Source organism: Spermophilus citellus (assembly GCF_964194105.1).
Source record: "Spermophilus citellus genome assembly, chromosome: 4".
NCBI lineage: Eukaryota > Metazoa > Chordata > Mammalia > Rodentia > Sciuridae > Spermophilus > Spermophilus citellus.
The window spans coordinates 45651767-45677481 of record NC_138185.1 but is presented as its reverse complement, the minus strand read 5'-3'; the positions used below and the strand labels follow the sequence as shown (position 1 = coordinate 45677481).

Sequence of the window (25715 nt, the reverse complement as noted above, 5' to 3'; positions counted from 1 at the left end):
GATTCAGTGCCAGATTGGTTTTCTGACTAAATTGAAAGTTTGAAGAACACTGTGTGTGTCAGATATTCATCTAATTCAAGATAAGATCTATCCTGATTCTTTAATTTTCTTGGTAACTTCTAAACAAAGTTTTTTAGTTTAGTGGCAAGATGAAGTCAGAAAATGATCCTGAGGTGTAGTGTAGGTGGGGTGCAAGGTCTCTTTGAAGGAGAATACAGGAGAAAGTAGGACACCAAGTCCCTGCTGTGTCATTTTCTCAGGCTGAGGAATTTCAGGGAAGGACACAGCAAAAAGATGGGAAGGCTTTGGTGGCACCAGGCTTCCATCTGCATGACATAGCAGCCAGCTGATGAGAAACAGGCCAGTAGAGGTACTGGCCTGAAGTCAGGTACACTTAGTGCTTCAGCCTTTTAGTACTATAAGAATATCACAATTAATAATTTGAAGATTATTATGGAAAACATAAAAATATGCTGCTCAGATTTTCTTTCAAGAAAGAATTTGCTATGCATTGACTGGATTAGTTGATGTCCTTTAGCTACTAGCCCCTTTAGCTTTCCAGCCTTGATCATAATCCTCTTACTGCGGTCCTTAGTCAGCAACTGAAAAGGCAGGAGTACAAGGGCCTTCCATTTCTGGTCACTAACTCCATCATAGCATATTTCCCAGAGAACTTACTTTGCAAAAGCTATTAATAATTTGTTTATTAATTTATTATATCATCTCTGGCACTTGTTGTCTGATTTACAAAGATGGTGACTTCTCCAGGCAAGAATTTTGAGCTCCTTGGATTTAATACTGAAGTCATTTTATCATTTGGCATCCATTTTCTTTAACTTTTTCTTAAAGTTGTGAGTATAGTCCTAAGTATTTCTGATCTTTAAAATAAATAAACATATAAATAGCTGGTGCCTCAGAGGTGTCTTCTTTGATTTTTGCACATTTGTCTTTAGCTCCTGCTATACCTTCATCCTTACCTTCTTAGCAGAACTCCCTCAATGTGTTGATATCTCCAGGGATTCATCTTGTTTTCTCATTTTAAGCTCTCTCCCAGTGACTTTCATTTATACACATTTTTTAGCCAGTAACTTAGCCCCATTACCATCACATTCTGCTCCTGTCTTCCAGACCCTCCAGTTGCCTAGAGGAGAGACTACATTAAGATCCATTGGTGCCCCAGTTCTAGGATGCTTTAATTTGACATGCTTATTCTCCTCAAGTATTAGATTCCTTTTGGACTTGATGTCTTGAGTAAAAGCATTGCCTTTTATCATACCGTGGGAGTAATTCTTAATCTTCAATTTACCCAAACCACTCTATCTGCCATGCTAACAATTTTACCTCCTAATATCACTATTAATTATATGCCTCTCTTTATCTTGCTGACCATGGTACAGACCATTTCATTCTCCTCTGAAATACTACCATTGCTTATTCATTGATATTTCTGCTTCTCTTCTCATCCATCTCAAATTTACCTCCAGCTGGAACCCTTTAAGGGACTCTGCACTGCTCCCATGAGAATATTAACCTGCAGCTTCACCTGCCTTCCTAATGCCGTCTCCTTATCTCCTCACTCATCCATCAGCCACACTGACCCTCCTACTGCTCTGGTTACTTTTTTATTGATTTTTATTTTTTAAATACATGAAAGGGGAATGCATTACAATTCTTATTACGCATATAGAGCACAATTTTTCATATCTCTGTATATAAAGTGTGTTCACACCAATTCATGTCTTCATACATGTACTTTGGATAATAATGTCCCTCACATTCCACCATCATTGCTAACCCCCTGCCTCCTCCCTTCCCCTCCACTCCTCTGCCCTATCTAGAGTTTGTCTATTTCTCCCTTGTTTCCTCTCCCTACCCCATTATGAGTTAGTCACCTTATATCAGAGAAAACATTTGGCATTTGTTTGGGTGGGGGGGATTGGCTAACTTCACTTAGCATTTTCTTCTTCAACTCCATCCATTTACCTGCAAATACCATGATTTTATTCTCTTTTATTGCTGAGTAATATTCAGTGTATATATGCCACATTTTTTTTAAATCCATTCAACTACTGAAGGGCATCTAGGTTGGTTCCACAGTTTAGCTATTGTGAATTGTGCTGCAATAAACATCAATGTGGCTGTTTACCTGTAGTATGCTATTTTTAAGTCCTTTGGGTATAGTCGGAGGAGAGGGATAGCTGGGTCAAATGGTGGTTCCATTTCCAGTTTTCCAAAGAATCTCCATACTGCTTTCCATATGGGCTGCACCAATTTGCAGTCCCACCAGCAGTGTATGAGTGTGCCTTTTCCCCCACATTCTCACCAACACTTATTGTGGTTTGTCTTCATAATAGCTGCCATTCTAACTAGAGTGAGATGATATTGTTACTTTAAGGCACTCAGGTTTTTTTGCCTTTTGTCACTTCCAATTCTCTTCCTGTATCCCTATTCTCCAGTAGGCTAAGATGATTCATCCTCTAAGTCTCCGCTGCTTTCTTCCAGGAAACAGTTCATGAAGCCCTTCTGAGATGAGGCATTTTTCCCTCACTTCTGTATTACCTCTTAGAAATTTCTGTCAAGGCTTTTTGCTTTGTTTTTTGAATGGTATTTTCTCTCTTGCCTAACAATTGTGAGACTAGGCATTTTTATTCGAGGTTGTTTTATGTTTGTACTTCCAGACAAATACCAAAGGATCTCTCCTATTTATAGAATCTAAGAAAGTCGAACTTTAAAAAGCAGAGAATAGAATGGCAGTTTTTTAGAGACTCGGGGGTAGGGGGTGGGTAGAGAAAGGAGACTTGTTCAAAGGGTTTGAAGTTTCAATTAAACAGGAAGAATATGATTTGAGCATGGTGTTCATACTTAATAGTAATGCATTTTATATTTCAAATTGCTAATAGAATATATTTTAAGTGTTGTCAACACAAATAACAAGTATGTGAGGTGATGGATATTTAATTAACTTGTTGCAATCATTCCACAAAATGTCTGTACATCAGCATATCACCTGAGGGGTGGGTATGTAGCTAAATGGGAAAGCATTTGCCTAGCATGTGCAAGAACCTGAATTAAGTCCCTAGTACTGCAAAAACAAACAAATAAATAAATGAAAAAGCACACCACCTTGTGACCCAATAAATACAATTATTGTTGATTAATAGCAAATTTAAATTAAAAATAAATTAATTTTGAAATAGTAAAAAATAAAAACCAAAATGTTCTAAAGACAGTCTAAATGAAGGCTTTCCCATTCAAAAAAAAGAACAGAGAGAACTTCTTAGTGATTTTTTCAGTATGTGATCAGCTGTTTACTGCTTTATATAATCAGAAATAATCTTTGATATGGTTTGTATTGCATTTTTACCTTTATAGATGGGAAGAATTTATAACAAGTTATGTAACTAAGGACATTTATATTTTATGTCTGTCATCTTGGAAGAGCAGTTGTTTTAAATTTACAGCTTTATTTTTTAGTTTTCTTTACTAATTTTAGAGTTAAATGTCCTTAACTCAATGATATTTAAAGAAAGATGGGACACATGCCATGTTGATGTGAACATAGGTTTGATTACCTACAAATTTTAATATTTCATAAGAAAAAAGAATTCAAAATTTATTTCCTGAGCATTCACTGAGTATGCCTGGGTACCAGTCAGAGATCCTCTAGGTGCTGGCAATGCATCAGGGAACAACAAAAGTGTTGTTCTCTTGGAGCTTATTACACTTTTGGTGGAGGGCATGTGATCTTAAAATGGGTAAATCAGTATGATCCTTTCACCTAAGGAGGAGGACTATGAAGAGGACAGGACAGATAAAGGAGAAAGCCCTGGAGGTGTGGGAACAGGGCCAGCCTCCACTAGATAGAGTTCTCAGAAAAGCCTCATGAGGAGGTGACACTTGAGGTGAGACTTGAATGGCAAAGAGATATCACCTGTGTAGGGATATGAGTGGAAAAGTAGTACAGGATAAAAGAAAAGTCCCTGTTATTTATATTCACTTATGTTTGATAGAAATTTACCTGTTGAGGCTTTTCTCAGAAGTTTATATATATTCCTTTGTTGTTCATTGGGAACAAATGAAATAAATAGATGTGTCATATTTTACTGACCCACTTGGACAAACAAGAAAACAAAACAAAAACTCAAGCTGGCTGAAAGGGAGAAAGCAGTTCATTACCTACCTAAAAACATACTTACCCAGGAGATCTGGATATTATATCACATTATTTTTTGATCTGTTAGAATAGTAGGCTAGTTAAACCTAGAAGGGAGATTTTCTTTCTTTTTTCTTTTTTATTTGTTCTTTTTAGTTATAACGACAGAATGTATTTTGACATATACATTCATGGAGTATAATTTTCCATTTTTGTGGTTGTATATGATATGGAGTTACACTAATTGTGTATTCATATAAGAACATAGGAAAGTTACGTCCAGTTATTCTACTGTCTTTCCTGTTCCTATCACTCCTCCCTTCCCTTTCTTCCCCTTTGTCTATCTATTGAACTTAATGTTCTTCCTACTCTTCCGCTTGTTGTGTGTTAGCATCCACATATCAGAAAATTTGGCCTTTGCTTTTTTGGGATCGGCTTATTTCATTTAGCATGATAGTCTCCGGTTTCATCCATATACTGGCAAATGCCATAATTTCATTCTTCTTTATGGCCAAGTAATATTTCATTGTTCCACATTTTCTTTATCCCCTCATCTGTTTAAGGGCACCTAGGTTGGTTCCATAGCTTAGCTATTGTGAATTGAGCTGCTATAAACATTGATGTGGTCAGTACGCTGATTTTAAGTCCTTTGGTTATATGACAAGGAGTGGGATAACTGGGTCAAATGGTGGTTCCATTCAAAGTTTTCTGAGGAATCTCCATACTGCTTTCAGAGTGGTTGCACCAATTTGCAGTCCCACCAGCAATGCACGAGTGTACCTTTTTTAGTTTTCTTTACTAATTTCAGAGTAAAATAGAAATGTATTATCAATACCAAAATCCAAGTTTTGGATTTTCTATATTTTTTAGAAAAGTGGTTACAGCTAAAGAACAAGGAATTTTATTATCCTAGAATAATTTGACAAAATTTGTTGTGGAATGAGGGAAAAAGTTATTCTCATTAGTTAGGGATTTTGGGGGAGTGGGGAGCTACTTTTAATGGCCAAATAATTGTGTATATCATAGATTTTTTTTCTTTATCTACCAATGAGGACATGCATAACTGTGATGCTAAGACTTATTTTTATGCTGTTAATATCATGAAATTCTTGCCACCAGTTTCAGTTTTTTTTTCTACTGAATTATTTTTTTATCTTCTTTTTGTTCCTCTTTCTTCCCAGCTCTGTTTTTGACTAATGATGATTATGATGAAAATGAGAAGGAGGAGGTGAAAAAGAAGAAACTTGAGAATTCTGTCATTTGGGAAAATATTCTTTTAATATTTAAGCTATGACTGTCATTTAATAAAGACAGAGTGATTTAAGTTTTTTTTTCTTTGACCTTGTTGGGGAGTTAAACTTGGGATAATAGTCTCTTAAAACATTCAGAGAAAGAAACTTGCCTAGGGCAAGTAAAAGAAACTCCCATAGAAATATGGAACAAAGTGCAATATTTATGTTAAATACTTTTCCTTTTCTTTTCTGAAACTTAAAAATAGCAGGTAATATAGGCTTAACACAAGAATACAAAATTTCATGGTTTATTTTCTTTATACTTTATTTTTTTATTTTATAGAAAATACTGCAGTTTCTACCTGAGCGAATTTTCTTTCGATGGCATTACCAGAGTATAGGTAAGAAAGAAATTTAAAAGCTTTTCAGTAATATGTATTTCTTTTAGTGGAATTTTCAGTAATGATTTATATAATGAATACTATTAAGACAGTTTATAGCAAGGATTATTGATAAGGGTTTAACAGTTAAAACCCAAGACAAGTCTGACATGGACTTTGAAGGAAAATGTCTCTTATTCTAAAAGTGCCCTTTAAAGTGTGTCCCATGGATTGGCATCAGACTTCCTCTGGGAGCTTGATAGGTATGCAGAATCTCAGACCCCAACTAGACCTACTGAACATGATCATTTATATTTTTAACAAGGATCCTAATGGGATTCTTGTGTACATGAAGATTGAGAAACACTGATCTAGAGTATTCTAAAATAATTTTATATCTTCTTGCAAAATTCTTTTGTTCTGTAACCTATACCATTGACTCAAAATTGTTAGAATGCTTTAGGATGTGATAGTGAGAGGAAACTTGAAATAAAGCAAGTTACCATGGCTGCCCTTTCTATGTAGCTTTTAATATCTAAAAACATCTCATCTTAATTTAATATGCACAGCCCACCTGGGGTTAATTGTTAATTCTGCCTTCTGTTTTAAAGACTGACTGCTTCAGTTCTTCTGCCTTTCAAGAGACTACCATTTCCTACAATTTTTCTTCCTTACCAGATGTCATATTGGAGGAGATCATGAACCTCATAATGGAATCTAACTCTGTTGATCAATCATTCATTCATTCATTCATATGTTTATTGAGAGAGACAGTTGGTATGAAGTTTTGACACAGAAACAAAGAATATCTCCTCATTCTTGTACCTTATGGGCCTATTATCCTGTGAGTGGATAAATGAGAAAAATAATTGCAGTGTAATTGTCACTATGAAAGAAGTATAATCGGAGCAAAGAAGAAAAATAGGATAATTATTTAGAGGAATTGAGGGAAGCTTCACAACAGGTAACTTCTTTCAGACCCTTGAAAGATAAGCAGGTTAAGTATTGAAAAGCATAGAAGAGGCCTTCTGGATGGGCTATAATGTGTGCATAGTCACGGAAGCAGAAACAATATCTCACAATCAGCAATATTCCAAAATTCAGAATCCTAAATGTTAAAAAAAAATGTTGACCTGACTTTTATAGAAATTGAACATATTTGAAGTTATATATTATAAATCTAAAGGAAAAAAAGTATATATAGTAATACATCTATGGAACTGAATGAATAAATCATTAAAGAAAGTTCCTTGATTTTTAACTCTTTCAAAGAAACAAAAGAAAGTTTTCCTTTAAATCTTAGATGGTTGTTCATAGTATTTCTGCTTAGTTCAAACTTTGAGCTTGTGAATTTAAATTAATAGAAAGATAAAAAATTTAAATGCAAAGTATAATCTAAAGAGACATCATGGGGATTTGTAATGCTTCAAAGTATAGTAGAAGTAAATGACAAAGAGAAATAACTGCATGAAGTATTTTTAATCTGTGCTAGATATAATCCTTCTTTAATTTTGTTTATATCATTTGTATGAAAACCATACTCATTTTCTTCAGAAAGCACTTTAGAATGTCTGAAGATTAGTGGATTCCCCTCAGCATGAATAAACTTATTAGAACTATGTGAAAACTAATTTGCATTTGTGTTGGGAAACTTTATACATCTAGTAGGCAATGTGTGATATTACTTTAATTCTGCCTAATATCACAAAAACTGGTTAAAATTACTGGCACAAGTAGGTTTTTACCTCTGGCATCTTATCAAGAAGACCTCAGAGTCTTTGGGATTTCAAAATATTAGTCTCCTGAGCCATGTAATAGCAGTATATGTTATTTACCTGGTAGGTAGAATAAGATGTCTCTATAAAGCGGTCAGACTGAGTCATATTTCAGAATGCTGAAGTACGAGCATTTGCATATAAATAGCATATAAAACCATCCTTATTTATTATTGGTGCTTATATATTTAATGCTTGAGTCAAATAGAATCTTTTCAGATAAATACAATTTTGCATTATTAATCAAGTTGGGTAAAAATTGGTGTTTATATAGGTCTGCATTTCTTTTATATTGATCTTCAGACTAGCTGTGCTTTGAAGACTTTCATATTTTAGAATAGCAACATGTGCTTTGATGTACAATGTAACAAACCATTTAGAACATCAACATAGTGTAATGTCTGTATATAACACCCCAGGAATCTGGGCAGCAGTTTCTAACCAAGTGAGTTATTAGTTGTGGAACTTAAGATATGAGTAGTAATCATCAATGGAGAAGGAGTCTTAGGTGTTATCAACATAGTTCAGATCATGTTCTTCCTACTAGGACTTACACAAAAAAGCTTTTGTTTTCACAACCTTTTAGATTTCGAAATTGTTGAGATCAATAATTTCAAAATTGTTTTTTGAAATTGTTGATAATTTGTCAATTTTGAAATTGTTGATAATTGTCATTGCACACATTTGTATTCCATGCTGTACTGTACCTCTTGTCTTCTTTCTAGTTTATTTGGAGTTATGAATACTGTTACTATTTATCACTCAAGTTCTTGACTGAGTTCATTGTAGAAACTAAGAAGCTATAAGGAAACACCTGAAAGGCGAGTGACTCACCCAAGACGGAGATTTTATTGGGGGGCTGCCCAAAGGGGAAGAAAAGGAGAGGCTAAGAGGAGAGGAGGAGGGCAGAGAGAAAGAGAAAGGAGAGAAAGAAGAGGAAGCGGGCAGAGGGCGTGTGTTTACAAGCTTCCGCTTAAGAAGGGTTGCATAGGGGCCGTGGTGGGTGCTGATTGGCAGGGTGACTCAGGAACAGTGAGCGGACACTGTGTCCTGTGGGGATTGGTCAAGGAAACCTTTGAATTTGGCACTCTTCGGAGAGGAGGGGGAGGGGCAAGGGATTCTGTGATGTTCTGTCGAGATGGAAACTTAACTTCAGCCAGGAATCTCCCATACACCCAACAACACCAGCCTCCAAAGAAAGGACTGTGCTTTGACGGTCTTCCCAGTACTGGCATCTTGACCTCTGCAAAACTTCTGGAATTAGTGGTCCTCTCACCAGCCAGTGTCTAACAGTCTAGATAGTTAATATTCCTTACCTTATAGGAAGACCACTACTATATAACTTCTTAACTAAATGTTATTGCAGCTTGTAGGGGAAAGGCACTCTGAAATGTTGGGATAGAACCTTGAAGTTTGGGCCACATGCTGTATATTTCCTGGAACTGACAATTAACTAAGCAGAAAAATCAGAAATAAGAGCAGCTCCTATATTCTGCTAGTCTCAAAACCTCTCAGGCTTCCTTGATAGCCATATTTTACCCTGAGAAGAAAGTAATAGACAGCAACTACCACAATGTTCTGCCTTTTATGCCACAAAGTCTGTCTTATATGTCACTTTGTTTTGTTTGTAGCAAAGATGTTTGATTTCTCTTAAAATAGTTTTTTATCCTGTCTTTTTAAATATACACGAGAGTAGAGTGTATTTTGACATATTATACATACATGGATTTTTTCTTAGAAGGAAAATAGTCTAGTTTCTTCTTGTTTTGGTTTTTAATGGCTGACTCTTTTCTGTAAATCACTGAATGAGGAAATTGTTTTACAGTGTGAAATAAACACTGGTTCATTATTCTGCATATAGAGAGGTACTGCTATAAGAGATCTTTGAAGAACAAAATTGGGAATGTGGATGAAATAACACTCATAGACTCTGTGATATTAGCTAACCTACAACTGAGCTATTTGCAAATTTCCATTACTGATTATAAATGGAAAAGTTGTTTATCAAGCTTTTCTGAAGCCACTTTTAGATGAGTAAATTGTGGTAGATACTAGGTGGGTGCTTGACACCTTATCTTTGGGCAATAATGAGATAAAAATGGGAATGAGATAACAGTGGATGGTAGCAGCAGGAAAATAAGGATATTTGATGCAAGAGCTGTAGTACTTATCCACGTGTCCACGTGTCCCCAACACATAACTAAAGTTATATGTTTGTTTACTTTTAAAGGATTTGCTTCTCATGAGCCTCTAGATAGCAGCTTTCCTATTTGATTCAGTGTATGGTGCTGTGCCTAATAAATGTGTATGGAGTGGGTGAAAGGACACATTTTGTATTAGAGGTGTTTTATAGTAAAATTGTTGAAAATAAATCACCCTCAGATCTAAGAGTAGGGTTTAGTTGGTAGAAAATTTACATATGTGCAGTACTTCATGAATTTTTAAATATGATTTGTTATTAAATTTCATTTATTTAACTAGATTTTTCTTATATATAGTATAAAAACCAAGTGCATAACTAAAGTGAAATTTGTCTTCGACATTTCAAGAGTGTCCCTGGCTTTATGCCTGGGGCTACCCAGTGGCCCCATATTTCTGAATGTGAGCGCAACTTCTCACCAGCCTCTTTTCTTAAAGTTTTTACTGCCTACTGGGTTCTATACTCTTCTTAAAAGCCTGGGTCTTATAGCTTTTCCTGGTTCCTTTGCTGTTAGGCCATGCCATTCCCTACTTTTCCTGAGGGAGCAGGGCCTCTCTATCAACGTGACACTAGAACTCCCTCAAAAGTGCATTGCAGCCAGACTCAAATCCTGAGTGCCTCTGTGTTCATGAAAAATGGGTAGAATGAATACTCAGGGGAGCGTCGGGGCCAACTCCCTTTGCCAAACAGTAGCACTGCAGCCTCAGTCTCTCTGTTTCACCTCCTTGGCCATCTGAAATATGGCTTTCCTGAGGTTCCTCTGTCTCCTTCAGGATTGTGGGGTAAGCTATTCATAGTCTTTCTTTTCTCCAGTGGCAATTCCAGATCTCATTTGCCTTTTCTTTTGCTTTATTTCTCTTCTTTTTCTTCTTTTTCATGGCCTTGTTCTCTCCTAGTCTTTTCCACCAATCTGAATTACTCATCAGCCCATTGTTCCTCACCCCTATCCTTAGGCATCTTCCTGACACTTTTCATTATGTAGATCTCTGACCACAACCTCATCCTCTAGATCTTTCACCCAGTCACTTCTATGCTACCTTTTCTTTTTTTATTTTGAATAACATCTTGATTGGGGATACAGTAAACTGAATATATTTTAAATGCACATTTTGAGAAGTTTTGATACACACACACACACAAAAAAAACCCCAATACATGTATGTATCTGTGAAAATAATACTACTATCAGATAATGAAGAGAGATCTTGCCGTCAAAAGTTTCCTCATCCCCATTGGAAAAAAAAAAGTTTCCTCATCACCCTTCTCTAACTCATCACTCAGTCCCAAGTTAACCACTGATCTGCTTTTTGTTGCTATAGATTAACTTGCATTTTCTAGAGTCTTATATACATAGAATCATACTGCATATACTCGTTTTTATCTTTCACTTGAGATTCACCTATGTTGTTGCATATATTAATAGTTTGTTCTTATTTCTTAATAGTACAGTATTACATTATATGGTTATAGCATAATTTGTTTATCTGTCTACTTGTTGATAGAAATTTGTGTTGTTTCTAGTATTTGGCAGTTAGAAATATTAAGCTACTGTAAATATTTATATACAAGTCTTTGTATAAATATAACTTTCCTACCTCTTGGGAATGGAATGGCTGAATCATATAAAGGCATATGTTTAACTGCCATACTGTTTTCCACAGTGTTTGTGCCATTTTATATTACCATCCTCACTGTGACAGTTCCAGTTAAAAATACTTGGTATAGTCAATTTAAGAAAGATTAGTAGTAATATCTCCTTGACTAAAGAACTTGATCATCTTTTCACGGGTTTGCCATCTGTATGTTTTTTGGTGGACCTGTATGTTCAAATATACTGTCCATTTAAACATTTTTTCCTTAATATTAAATTTTGAGAGTTCTTTACATATTCTTTGTTTTTTAATTAGATATGTCTTGGAAATATTTTCTCCGTATCTTGTTGTTTTAGTCCCTTAAATGGTGTCTTTTGAGGAGTAAAACTTTTAATTTTGAAGAAATTCAATTTTTTTCTTCTATAGAGTATGCTTTTGGTATTGTGTCTAGACAATTTTTACTCAACTGAAGTCACAAAGATCCCCTGTGGTTTTCTTCTTGCAGTTCTGTTATTATGTTTCATATTGATCCATTTTGAGCTAATTTTTGGTTAATTTAAAATTCCTGCTTCCTTATGCCTATTTAGTATGTGCATCTTGTACTCCTAGGAAGTTCTGTGTTCTTGATCCACTAGCTACTTCCAATTATCTTTGTGCACCAGCATCCCAAAGGGAGTTTTTCCATGTTTTTAAGCCTTGTCTGGTGGTATGCTTCTTTGTTGTTTAGCTTGAGGCATGATATATAAAGGGAATTTTTAAACAATTAAAACTAAAATAAGAAAGTATTTTTGTACTTTACGAACTTTTCACCTTACAGTATCTTTAAAAAATTGTCAGTTGGTCAAAAAGACATTGGTAGATCTCACAATTGAAAATAAGAAGCAAGTAGAGTTTGAAATTTTTTTAATTTGTTTTAATTAGTTACACATGACAGTACAATGATCTTGACATATCATACATTTGAATCAAATGGGGCATAATTTCTCATTTTTCTGAGTGTACAGGTTGCAGAATCACATTGTTCATGTAGTCACGTATATACATATAGCAATAATAAAGTCTATTTTAATTTTGATGAGTTTTTTTTCGATTAAATTCAGGAAAGTAAAGTCATAGTAGTACATTCTTTATTATTAAGTGATATATTTAAACTAATGCTGTGAATTTAAATACACTTGATATTTATTTTTGAATATTTTTTCAACTACCTTAATATTTTGGCAATATTAACTATTAGAATTCATAAAAGCCATGTATATGGGGGATACATGTTTTTCCTCTTGCCTCAGACCTCCAGTTAAAGGATATTTTTGTTTAAGATACAAATAAGAATTAGCCACACTAGACCCAAATAAGAGGGGGATAAAAGGGGAAAGGATCCCATGAAAATATAAGGGAGATCAGTGGGGTGAAAGAAGGTAATAATAGGAAGGGAGGAAAGATGGGAAAGGGGAGGAATAGTAGAATGAAATCAACCAAATTATGCTATGTATATATATGAATATACCACAGTGAATTTCACCTTTATGTCTATCTATAAATTACCAATTTGAAAAAGAGCTATAAATAAATAGAAGGAAAACCAGTACTAGAGGAAATGAAAGAGGGCAAGGGAGGGTAGGACTTATATATAATTATAATTCACTAATTAAAATATAATAATATAAAGTTAGCCAATAGAAGTTCAAAATTCATACAATCAATCCCATTAATTAAATTTTATTTATTCATTTATGTATTCTTTCAGTTATTCACATGAGTCAATAAAGTGGCAACCAGTAGGGCTAGGGAGACACATAAAATAGATGAGGGCCCCAGTGTTAGATGTTATAGTGACAGTATAGCAATTATTAAAGGTTCCTTCAGATTGCCTGTGGTTTTGTCCTGACTACTGAATTCCATTTATCGATCAGACATATCTATATATCCAATATCCACAGAAATTTGGCTTGTATTAATCCTTAAGACACTGACTCTATTTCATAGTGATTCATCTTTTTGATATACATTAAATAAAATAAATATGAATGGATATCTGATTTTAAAATATTGCACAAAACTATTCAATAGGGAGATCTAAGTAATTTTTTTTGTAACATATGCAATTTGATCAAATGGAAAGTTCTCCTGCCTGAGACTTCCAATATATTTATGTTTTGAAAGTACCCTTCTTTTTTGATTCTATTTTAGAGGCATTTAGATGGGGTTTCCATACCATGTCCACCCTGGGGGCATGAGTGCATTTATAGAATACTCAGTTGTATATTTCCATTGAGAGACTTTTCTCGGAATGCTGGACTGCAGCGTGAAAGTTTTAGCTGTTGACTGGTGTAGTTCTGAGTAAATCTTAATTCCACCTCCTTGCCAGTGACCTAAGTGCTCTGCTAGAGGATTTATTGAGGGACTGAACCTCATAAATATGGTCTTCATTGCCAGGAGAGAGACATAGCATCCTGCATATTTGTAAAATATTCTTGTAAAAGTGTTTTGTGAGCAGTAGTTTGACATTATTTTTACCTCTAAAATTTAAAAGAATCAGTTTATGTATGACAAAGATATTTGTACATATTATACTATGGGTATTTGGGTTACTTCAATATCAATGATTTTGACTATTTTAAAAGAATTTTGAAGAGGCACGTACTTAAAGTACTTTTACCTCAACAACGTTTTTCCTTTTGTGACATTGCTTTGCTTCTCAAGGGTGTCCTTCTTCCTTTTACTTTTAGCAAAGTATACCCTTTTATCACAAAGTACTTTTATTTCTAAAACTTATTTTTTTAAAAAAAATAGATCTTAAACATTTATTTATACAATCTATTTCTAATTCATTGTTTTAAATTTTCAGGCTCAACTTTAAAGAAGCTTCTACACACTGGAAATTCTATTAAGGTATTTATTTTAGATGAAAATATAATGGCATTTTTAATTACTCTTAAGTTTATTAATGCCACAAAGTAACAAAGGCCATTTTGAAAATGAAAGGTCTTTATAAACCACTTTCTTAGTTTTTATTTTTAATTGAGAAATTATATGACAAATATTGTTTAGAAAGGTTTTTGTTCTTAACATTGTCACTTATATTGTGAAGGACATTTTAAGTAGTATTAGAAAAAGTGGCTTTGGTGTCAGAGTTTGGACTTCTGAGTTCTAATTGTGATTCTTTTGAGTATAGCTAAGGATCATAGTCAAAGCAGTGACTGCTCCAGTTTTATCATCAGAAAAAAAAAAGAGTAATTCATTTGTAAGCTTCATCGCTAACAACTGATTCTGTCTACCGCAGCAATATGGTTGTTAAAATTATAGTTGTCTCTGAATTAATTTTGCTAATTTTGAGAACTATTGTGGGAGGAAAAAACAGCAGAGCGCCTCACTCTTGAATATTTTTTCATCTATTTGCAGTTGGTGATCTTGTAATTTAAGTTAAAGTTGGATTATTTTAAAATAAAAATGTATTATTTATAATGACATAGACTATCTGATGCTGGGATAAGATGACCCTAAAACATGAGTGGTAGAAGGCTGTGAGACTGGTGAATTTTTCACTTGTAGATATGTTCATGTCTTTAATAAGGTACTACATTTTTGTTTGTATACCAGTTTAAACAACCACAGATACTTAAAACTTGATATATTAACTTTCCTCTTATATGTTGAAAAACAGAAGCAATCTATTCTTAACCTCACTGTGATTTCCATATTTGTTCCCACCCCCCACATTTTTTAAAGAAATATAGTTAACTATAATTAAATATAGTTAACTATAGTTAACATGAAAAATTTGAGACTTATAGAATTTCACAGAAACTTTCCTCATGTTAAATATTATTTGATTAGGTGTGTATAGAGCTGCATCATTTTTGCTTGATGGCTGAATAATATATATTCAACATTACCCCTCATTTTACCTGCTAGAGGAAAGGAGGAATAATATGGAAAGACATGGAGGTTTGAGCAGAGCAGTGGTGGAGTCCAGGGGTATGTTTGGAAGTATGCTGTAAATCCCCTCAGTTAATGTGGTAGTACTGTTGCCAGCTAGGGTATCTGTCTTGGTGTATTTTGACTTCTTTTGGAAATTGGTGAATCTTTCTCTCTCCTCTCTTCTCTCTCCCCTCTCCTCTCTCCCCTCTCCCCTCTCCCCTCTCCCCTCTCCCCTCCCCTCCCCTCCCCTCCCCTCCCCTCCTCTTCTCTCTCTCTCTCTCTCTCTCTCTCTCTCTCTCTCTCTCTGTGTGTGTGTGTGTGTGTGTGTGTGTGTGTCTCCTCTTCTCCACTTTTTGGTTTTCCTGCGGAGTTTCCTGTTTTCACTATTGATTTGGAGGGGCCAGTCTTACCTTGAGTTAATTGAAAGGAGATCAGGCAGCCACTCCAATTGCCTGTATTTGGAGCTCATTACATCTTTCAGTTGCATCTGACACATTTCATTCTCATTTGCTTATTTATCTTCTTTTATTGACATCATCTTTTTCAACCACTTAGGAATGCAGAAAAGGAGGGATGCCTTTTTTAATTCTAGGGATATGATGAAGTTGGAAGTGTAGAAGAAGTAAAAGTACATGTCTACCTACATGTACTATCTTGATTTTTTTTTTCTACCAGGGAATGCTGACCATTCAGAGCACAGTGAAGAGTTTAGAATAGAGTATGGACTTGAGGCAGTGTAGCTGGAGTTCTGCCCTGTCTGGTTGAGCCAGGTCTTCAGTTTCATTTAGCTCCTAGTATTCATGATTTTTAAGAACATTATAAACAGGTGCATATTATAGTGACATTAGAAAATTCTGTTAAAAGCACAGTATAAATTTGGAGAAAGATTATCTTTTTCACTGGTTTTCTAGATAATCAAGATTTGATGGTATGAACACTGTGGCCTTACATTATGAAATACTGTTAATAGGAAATAAATAGTGCTAACTGGGAGCCAGGACCCCCTTTTGTGCCTTACATATGTTAACTCACTTAATCCTTATAACAGTCCTTTGTAGCAAAAACTATTGTCCTCCCTAATTTACAGATGGGGAGACTAAGGCCTAGAGAAGTTAAATGGTTTCCTACAGGTCACAGCTAGAAACTGGAAGAAGCTAAATTTGAACCCAGGCCCTCTGGCCCCAGAACCCAAACTCTTAATCTTGGTGCTGTATTGTAGCATCCTTGCTTACTTTCTATTTAGTGATGAACTTGGTGCAGAACTTTAACAGTGCCTTTTAACTTCTAGTTTTTCTTTAAGAATGGTGCTACATTGGATGCATTTCTACAGATACATGTGTTTCATTTTCATTGCTTTTAATTTTGTCTTTAGATAAGATGTGAAGGAATCAGGTTGTTTCTTTTGTGGCTTCAAGCACTTCAGACAAACTGCGCAGAAGAACAGGTGCTGATTTTTGCATGCCTCGTGCCTGGTTTTCCAGCCGTCTTATCATCCAGGGGGCCCTGCACACTGGAGACACTCATCAATCCTAGCCCTAGTGTAGCTGATGGTAAGCACTGTCAGTAAACTCTACACACTGAAATTACTCTGGCACTTAAATTAAGGAAATTCTTGATTTTTCATTTTCTTTAGTGTAAGTTCTGATGAGGTCTCAAGAGGAATTATTCCCTGTAATTCACACTAGTTTCTTACAAACATTAGAATCAAAAGATTTGGAGCCTATTTATATGAAATGATGCTAGGAGAAACTTACTGAAGTGGTGGAAACAGGAATGGAAAGGAGGCACAGATGTTGGCAGTAGCAGGAAGTAGGTACACATGATATGTCTGCAGTGTTTTTGTATCTGCTAATGCAATTTAAATCTACCTTCCAAAATGACTGTCTATTGTTGTCATCACTATCGTTTTATTAGTGGACATTCATCTTGATTTTCCAGCTGTTTAGTTTCATGTAGCATTTATAGAAGGACAACAGTGGCCTCATCAGACCATTTATATCCTTTGAATTTTTAAGGAACTCTCACCTATTAGGGCCATTGATTTATTATTCCATATTACTTTATTGCCTGATGACTAGCATGATTTGGGGCTGATTGAAACAGAATTTGAAAGGGAAAGAATAGTCCAGTGGGAGAGGTGGCTGGCTCTGGGACATCTGTCCTGTGTTCTAAGCCCTTGATCCACATTGGCTTAGAATTCAGTATAAGCAGTTCCAATGGCTGGATAGATCCATTTCTACAAATACATGTGTTTCATTTTCATTGCTTTTAATTTTGTCTTTAGGCAAGATGTGAAGGAATCAGGTTGTTTAAAAAAATGCATTTTTTAAAACCCTATTTAAAATTTAACTTTGGTGAAAGAGGTCTCATTTTCTACACTGCAGCAAAAATATTTCCAGAAGAAATCACTCCACTCCTGCCAGCCATATCAGGGGAGAAGATTGCTGAGGACCAAACCTGCTTTTTTCTTCAAATACTGTTGAAATATATGGTTATTCAGGTCAGAGAAAAAATGTTGCTATTTCAGTGTTGCATTTATTCTTTTTTTTTCCTCTCTCTCTCTCTCTCTTTTTTTTTTTAGGGTGATTTTTATATGATACTTCACTAAACACTGAGTGCGTACCGTTGTTAGGTCACTTCAGCAAGACCAGGAATTTGTACTGTTTTATGTGATCTCTTCAAACAATTTGTCTTTCTTTATGTCTTTCCCTCCCCTCATATCTAAGCTGGCATGACAGAATGGAGGAGGAGGCAGGCCTAGAGGCTGACCCATGGGCCAGGAGTAGGCAGAGCAGACTGGAAGATATGAAGAAAAACACATGCAATGAGCTCATACTGCTGTTAGCACAGCCTGATTCACCTCACATGCTCCTTTTTTTAGATTTACCCATATAATATAGAACTGAAATCATTAGCTTATTATTTTAAAACCTGATTTGTGTCACATGATCTGTATTTCCAAACAGATTATTTTTTCTCAGTGGACACTTTTCATGTTCCTGAGTTCCTCCTGGGCTGCAGAGCCAGGTTTGTTGAAGTCATCATCTTTGCCACATCCTCTTTCTTGTCTAACATTCCTTTGACACCTACTGTTGCCTGTCTTCTGCCCAGGTCCCAGATCAGGATGGAGTCTAGTGGTTCATAATTTGCTCTGCTCATTCTTGAGGTGATTTGTCAGTGACTACCCCTTCTTCATGAGCTTCTCTCCTAGTGATACTTGTGATGTTTTCTTCTGGCCTTCTTTCCCCCTCCCTACTTCTTTCCAGTTTTCTTTAGGTAGCTGTTTTGTTTTGTTTTTGCTATCCTTTAAAATTCAGTTCTTGGCTGCTCTTTCTGATTGTACAGTCTTGCTGGGAAATTCTGATCCCTACCTCTACCCCCATTTCATTTAGCCAGCACCATAAACCCAAGACTTCAAAATCTTGAGAGCCTGATCAGGGCATTCTATCATCTTATAGAAGCTGTGCATTGAACTCATGCCTCTTCTACGAGGAACTCACATGCTGCCTTTTCAAAAGTGTTTGAGCATCATGTATGCCCTGGAAATCAGCACAGGGTATCTAAAACTTGATGTTTTGAGGGCCTTGGTTCTCTTTCTAGATGTGTCACTCATTAGTGACACATCTCAAATAAGTCAACGTCAAATAAGTCACATAGTCCCCAGAACTAGAAGAGAATGGCATAGATATAGGGTAGAGGGTTGTCTGCACACATTGAAACCACTCTGTATATAGGATTTTATGTGCGTGACTGTACCTTTCTCTTCCCTTCCCTTCCTTTCTGTCTGTTGGGGTGACTCTTCAGAGCAGAGTTTCTGACAGTTTATGGACACTGACCCCCTCTGCCCCAGAGGCAACCAAAGTAATCATCCCTTTACTTCAGATACCACGCAGATATTGTCATTTTCTAGGTGGGATTGTCATGAAGGAAGCTGGTAAGCACTGCTTTGGTCTAACAAGTAATAAGAACCAGTGATAGGTCCTCTGTGGTTTATAATTTGCTCTGCTCATTCTTGTAAAGACCCCCCTCTCTGTCATCTTTCCCTCAGTAGTATGGTGGTGACTGTACCTCTGTGATAGTCTTCTCCAGGCTTCTGGGGCAGTGCTGCCAGTTGCTGGACTTTTTTCTAGTGTTCACACTGTGCACTCACTGTGCTAGGTTTTCAAGGTTCATAATATTACCTCAACACTGTGAAAGCTTTATACTTAACCCATTAGCTAGACTGGCAGGCTTGATTTATCTTAGCCTGTTAATTGCCTTTAAAATAAGAATGTTCTTTCCAAGATTCCATAGATTTTTGCCTATTATTATTGATTTTATGTTTAGGTAGTATTGGATAAAGTAATTATAAATGGCCTTTTATGAGTTTAGGAAAAAAGTACCTGATTATTTCTGACTAAATCTTTTAAAGATACAAGGAATGTTTAATCATTACAAAGAACACATGGAAAAAATGGATATTATGTAGCAGAGCAAGTTTGAAAACACATAATACCTATTTTTTAAAGATCCTAATCTTTTGAACTTTGTTAAAATTTAATTTTATTTCATGATTGCCAATATTATTTGTCCTCTTTCTAATTTATGAAAAGAATTTTAATTAAAACAGCATTTCATTTTGTATATGTTAATTTGAAATGTAAATATACTTATTTTCTTTTTCACATATTATCCAAAGGCTGCAAGCTTGGAGTGGAAGAATAAAGAGAATCAGGATACTGGTTTTAAATTTCTTTTTACATTGTTTCGAAAGTATTATCTTCCTCATTTATTTCCATCATTTACTAAGTTAACAAATATCTACAAACCTGTACTTGGTAAGTACTGTTTGACGTGTATATAGGCAACATTCATAGGAAAGCTGTACAGTCTCTTTCATAGTGACTTTTTAATATTTTAAAGTAATCAATATATTCTTATATTAAATGATAACTTTATTGTGCAAAGTTTAAAGTTTCCTAATAAGTGATTTTAATTACGTATACTAAGATATACATCATCTCCTAGCAATAATGGGAACCGTGAACTGTCTCACCCTTTGAAGATAACCTGCATTTTTCCTTGTATTCCTTGCTTTATCCCCAAAGCTTCTTACTCTCAAGATGGCTGGCATTCTTTCTTAATTGTTTTTACTTTATCCCAAGGGATGTCTCTCCCTTGAAACAGCCTGCGTTCTCCCTCAAATATATGTGTGCTTTCCTAAATAAATCTTTATCTTTGAAAAAAAAATCATGATTTTTTTGTGTAAATTATATTTGCCATCTCTTAATGTAAAAATTGCATTCCCAAAGTCTCCTCTTCTGGGTGATAGGTTGTGGTACCCTAGAACTTGCTCAGTGACCAGACAGGCCAGACCAGAGCACACGGCTGCCCATAGTATGCCCTTTTATACTGGGTCTTTTATCCAGCAGATACTACTGACAGTTGCTTATGGAGGACAGATGTTTGGGTGATTGGACAATCTAGGAATAGCAAGTCCCTTGTTTGCGGGGGTAGGAAACATAAGGCAATTTCTAATTTAGCACCTAAAGTTTTCCTTCCATAAAAAATGAGGATTCACAGGACAGAAGCATCCCTTAGAGTAGTGAAAGTGGGGGAAGGGGGGACAAATCTTCTTATTGTTATCTGAGGCTAAATTAGTTCATGAATATTCAAGATAGCTTTGGAGGAGAAAAGGTCATTAGGAGCATTACTCCAACTAGGGGACATGACCAACTAATTCATTTGTCTTTGCTGTGCATGTTTATCTGTGTACATACACACATATGGTTGCACTTACATGTGCACACACTCAGGCACAGGGAGAGTAGCTGGAGCTTGGTACATTTGGAAAGATATAGAAATGACTTTTAGTCATACCAGGGTTCTATTTTGTTAGCTATGTTATGTGTGGATTTTTTAAAAAAATTTTTTGATTCTTCAATTTAGTTTATATTCATAGTACATTGTTACTATTACTAGGTTGAAAATTTTTTATTGAAAATATCTTTTCTGCTTCGTTCAGATACTCCAGGAGTACAAAAATTAGTTAAGAGAGAGAGTTGGATTTATGGCAAGTAATATATTAAATCTGGTACCATATGATTTTCATATTGATGAAGGAATTTAAAGAATGAGAAATGGACCTCTTTGTTAATTCTTTGGAAGATGTGGTATCTTATATCTCAAAGATGAAATGTTCTGAATTCTTAGACATCAAATATATTATATGGATTCTGTTTCCTTGGATTCATCTAAAGGGAAAAGGGTAGAAAAACTTAAGTTCAGTAGGTTTAGTCAGTGCTGTGTTGGATATTAAAATACTTAAAAAGATTGTTTTTCTAAAGTGCCTATATACTTTTAACATGTTACAGTCAGAAAATGAGATTAAATTAGGTATGTGACCAGATTGTATTATAGTCCCATATAATTTCTCAAATTTATTAAAAAAGCTATTAGCTTAATTTTTCCATAGCTGTATATAGACAATAACAGTCCCCTCTTCTTGGTCAGATTGCAAGACAGTTAGCAATGAGCCTACGAAAAGGTGCTATTTCTGCATCTTCATTCTTAGTTGCTATACAGATAACTAACCTAATCAATACTCTGTTCTTTTTTTTTCTGCCAGACATCCCCCATTTGAGACCAAAGCCAGTGTACATTACTACAACTCGAGATAATGAAAGCATTTACAGTACAAAAATTCCATACATGGCAGCTCGAGTGGTTTTTATTAAGTGGGTTGTAACATTCTTTTTGGAAAAAAAGTATCTAACTGCAACACAGAACACTAAAAATGGAGTTGATGTATTGCCGAAAATCATTCAGGTATGCCAATCAAAATACATAACTAAAGTAATTGATTAATAGAATTATAATTCTTGCAGGTTTTTGGATTATTGTCCCACCCTGTCTATAATGTTAGGATTTCCAAGGGAGTCAGAAACACTTACTATATGCTATTGAAATTGCCATAACAGGAAATTTCACTGGCGAGGAAAGCATTCTGAGAAGACGGCTGGTTCTCCCTCATTCCTACTCCTTTCTCAAGTTTCTGTAACCTCTGATGAGTATGAGTACAGTGGACCATTCTGCTTTCATCAATCACCAGCACCTAGAAGTCTCTCAGGACATATGCAGATGGCTCATGCTATTAAGTTCCCATTACATATCAGGGGAGGGAATGAATGAGCAGCTTAGGATTCTAGGATGGTTATTGTGCTGTAATAGGATCCCTACAAGGGAAGACTACCTCTCCTTGAGGCTTTCTGAAAAGATCTAGTGTCAGGCCTGCTTTTTCTCTTGGTCTTGGTCAGAAACAGATGGGGGCTTTTCCAGGCTGAGTTGGTTAGGGACTATGTGCTGAGGGGGTCATGGTTTTGTGTGTGTTGTTGTTTAGTGTCCCCAAAAACAGGGACAGTAAATGTGGTGCACTAATTTTAGGTTTGCTGCTGCTATAGAGTTCCCAGAAGTATAACCTGGGCTTCATCAGCTTTACGGGCAAATAAGTGGCTCATATGCTACTAGGTCATTAGGGCCTTGATGAAAGGACATTAAGTCTAATAGAGCATGTGGCTCCATTGAAGAGGACTCACTGAAATGCTAGAGAGAAGTTCATTGTCAGAAGACTCTGAGGGAGAAGCAGTTTCAATAAGAACAGCAAAAGGCTTGCTGAAAGATAGTTTAAAAACTGAAAAGGTCACAATTTAAAATTTTAGTGAAGAAAATGGAAATGATCACTACCAAGAATAAAATTGGCTTTCTGAAGAAATGTCTTATAACATTGAGTAAAACTTTAGACAGAAATCAGAAATGAATAAATAAAATCCGAGGGAAGGTCCAGACTGACCTTAAATAATTGTAGCACGAGGGGAAAAGAATGAGGAGTAATAATTGAACAAATAAGTATACTTGAGGTGAAAAAAAAAAAAGACATGTCTCCGACATGTCTCTAAGGACCTTTGAGTCCCAGGAAAAATTAACAAAACAGACTTTCATGGATTAAGAAAAATTATACACATTTCCAGATGGAAACCATAGGTTACTTAAAATGAAACTGAGATTAGCGTCTAATATCTAATTAAATGTGCACCCCTGGAAGCTGGAAATATACCCATGTTCCTTCTGCTCTGTCACCAAAAGGATGATCAGTCAGGATCAAAGAAGACATTTAATAAATATGGTGTTAGTCTTAAGTGCTTAGAACCTTGCCTCTTATGACATACCTAAGCAAATGTCAGATTGATTAAAGGTATACAATAAAAGCCAAATAACAATCCTCTTAAACCAGGGATTTAAGAGAAAGTCTATGGAAATTTTTAAAATTGGGGACTAATAGACTACCTTAAATAGAAATAAGACTTAGATGCTATAGAAGAAATTAAGTTTGAATTCATTTAAAAAATAGAGAAAGCTTTATATGTCCGAAGATAAAATAAAGTCAAATCCAAGCAATAGACTGTTAAGTGACAACACCCTCTTAAATGAGTCAATATCTCTATGAAGACAAATAGAATTGAGAGTGGACAAAGGAGATGAAAGTGCGGCTTGCAGAAGAGGGAATTCAGTGGCCCTGAATTTCACCAGCAGTCATGGAAATGCCATTAGTTCTGAACCAGGATGAGAAATCTTTATTTACTTATAAGGAAACAAAAATCTGTATGAAGTTATATATTAAAAACTCAGTTGCACTTTTTAGTATGTTTTACATGATGTGATTGTCACTGATTAAAAGATCTCAAAAATCTATTCTCTCCATCTTAAAAAGATTATAAAGCCATCACCTGTATTTAGTCAAAATAACTTGCTTATTCTTGAAAACTACATGTGTATGTAAGGAGATAGAAAGAACAGCAAATTAAACACTGCTTCAAGATTTTTTTCTTTCTTGGTTGACTCCTTGCAATTGCAAGTCATCTAATTTGTATTATTTAGCTTTTTTAAGTGTCTTAAGAGTTGGACTTCCTGAATCAATTAGATGGTTCCTAATAACAAAAAAAGATACCACCAACCCAATTGTCTTAAACATAAAATAAATATTTTAATTCTACTAAAAAGAAGTGCATGGTAAAACTGATAGAATATAATTAACTCACACTTTCTCACTGATTCTCTGTGGTTATTCTCTTCTCCATTCTGCTTTTCCCCTCCAGTTGTTTTGTCCATAGCTTCCCCCATGATTGTAAGACAGTTGCCAGCAGCTGGGACACTACTCTCCTGTTATATTTAGAGGGAGTCTAGGAAATATAGTCTTTCTCTTTTGTCTGGATGGAACATTTTAATTTACCAACCCTGTAACAACAATGCTGATTGGATTAAACCCAGCTCAGTAAATGGACCAAGAAATGCCATGATTGGCTTCTATGAAACTAATGCTTTTTGGTACTTTGGGCTCAGCTTCCTTTGAGTCTCTGGGCTGCAAGGGAGGAGACACACACAGCCTGGAGGCTCTGTTCGGGAGGTGGGATAGGTGCCAGCAAACAGAACCTTGCCACCATACCCTGTTGATAGTTGAATCACAGGAGGAGACCATCACTCTTCCTTACACTAAGCTGTTATATTAGTTTTCTATTGCCAGTGTAGCAAACTACCACAAGTTTAATGGTTTGGAATAATACAGTTTTATTATTTTATAGTTCTGGAAGTCAGAAATTCAAAATCGGTGCCAGGCATTTTAAGGCCTTTGTTTCTTTTGGAGCTCTTTGGAAGATTCCTGTTTTCCTGCCCTGTCCTTTTTTCTAGAAGCTGCTACATTTCTTGGCACATAAGGAAAAGTGCATCATATCACTTTTCCTCCCTCCATGTTTATCATCACATTACCTCCTTTGTCTCTGGTCCTCTTGCCTCCCTCTTATAAGGACCTTTGATTCCATCAGGGCAATTTGGAATCCAAAATAATTTCCTAATCCCTACCTTCTTAATTTAGTCACTAGATCCTTTTTACCATATAAGGTCCTACAGTCACAGATTCTAAGGATTGAGAAATAGATATCTTTGGGAGGAGGGCAAATGTTATTAAGCCCACATCTGTTGTCTCCTGTATTTCCTTCTCTGCCCTGTAGTTTTGTTTCCCACCTCATTCCACATGTCGGTTGATTACCACTTTTCATTTACATTGTATAGGAGAAAAAACAGCAGTTTAAACAATGTAATACTAAACCCTAGAAATGAGGTTGCCAAAGTAAAGCACATTGAACTTATCTCCCGAAGTTTTTGTTTGGAATTTAAAACTTGATATAGTTTTTACCCATCTTTTGAGCATTTTTCTCTGGTTATTGAAAACCTCTTTTCAAACAGTACACTGCTCTTTTTAAAGACCTTCAAAATTTCATGACTGCTTTTTCTATTTCTATGAGGAATATCATTGGGATTTTGAACAGAATTTCATTAAATTTTTATAGTTGTTTTGGTAGTATGGTCATTTTGATAATATTAATTCTGCTTATCCAAGAGCAAGGTAGATCTTTTTCTCTTTTAAGGTTTT

The 25715-nt window shown here is 35.4% G+C and overlaps 1 protein-coding gene across 1 annotated transcript in view; it reads left to right on the top strand.

Moving 5' to 3' along the window:
• Nucleotides 1-25715, top strand: part of RALGAPA2 (Ral GTPase activating protein catalytic subunit alpha 2) — a 322071-nt gene that overhangs the window by 59934 nt on the left and 236422 nt on the right. The window contains exons 4-9 of the mRNA XM_081292835.1: nt 5729-5786; nt 14181-14224; nt 16626-16803; nt 17638-17753; nt 19932-20070; nt 21861-22060. Coding sequence (XP_081148961.1) covers nt 5729-5786; nt 14181-14224; nt 16626-16803; nt 17638-17753; nt 19932-20070; nt 21861-22060 — 735 coding nt within the window. The remainder of the gene's footprint in view (nt 1-5728; nt 5787-14180; nt 14225-16625; nt 16804-17637; nt 17754-19931; nt 20071-21860; nt 22061-25715) is intronic.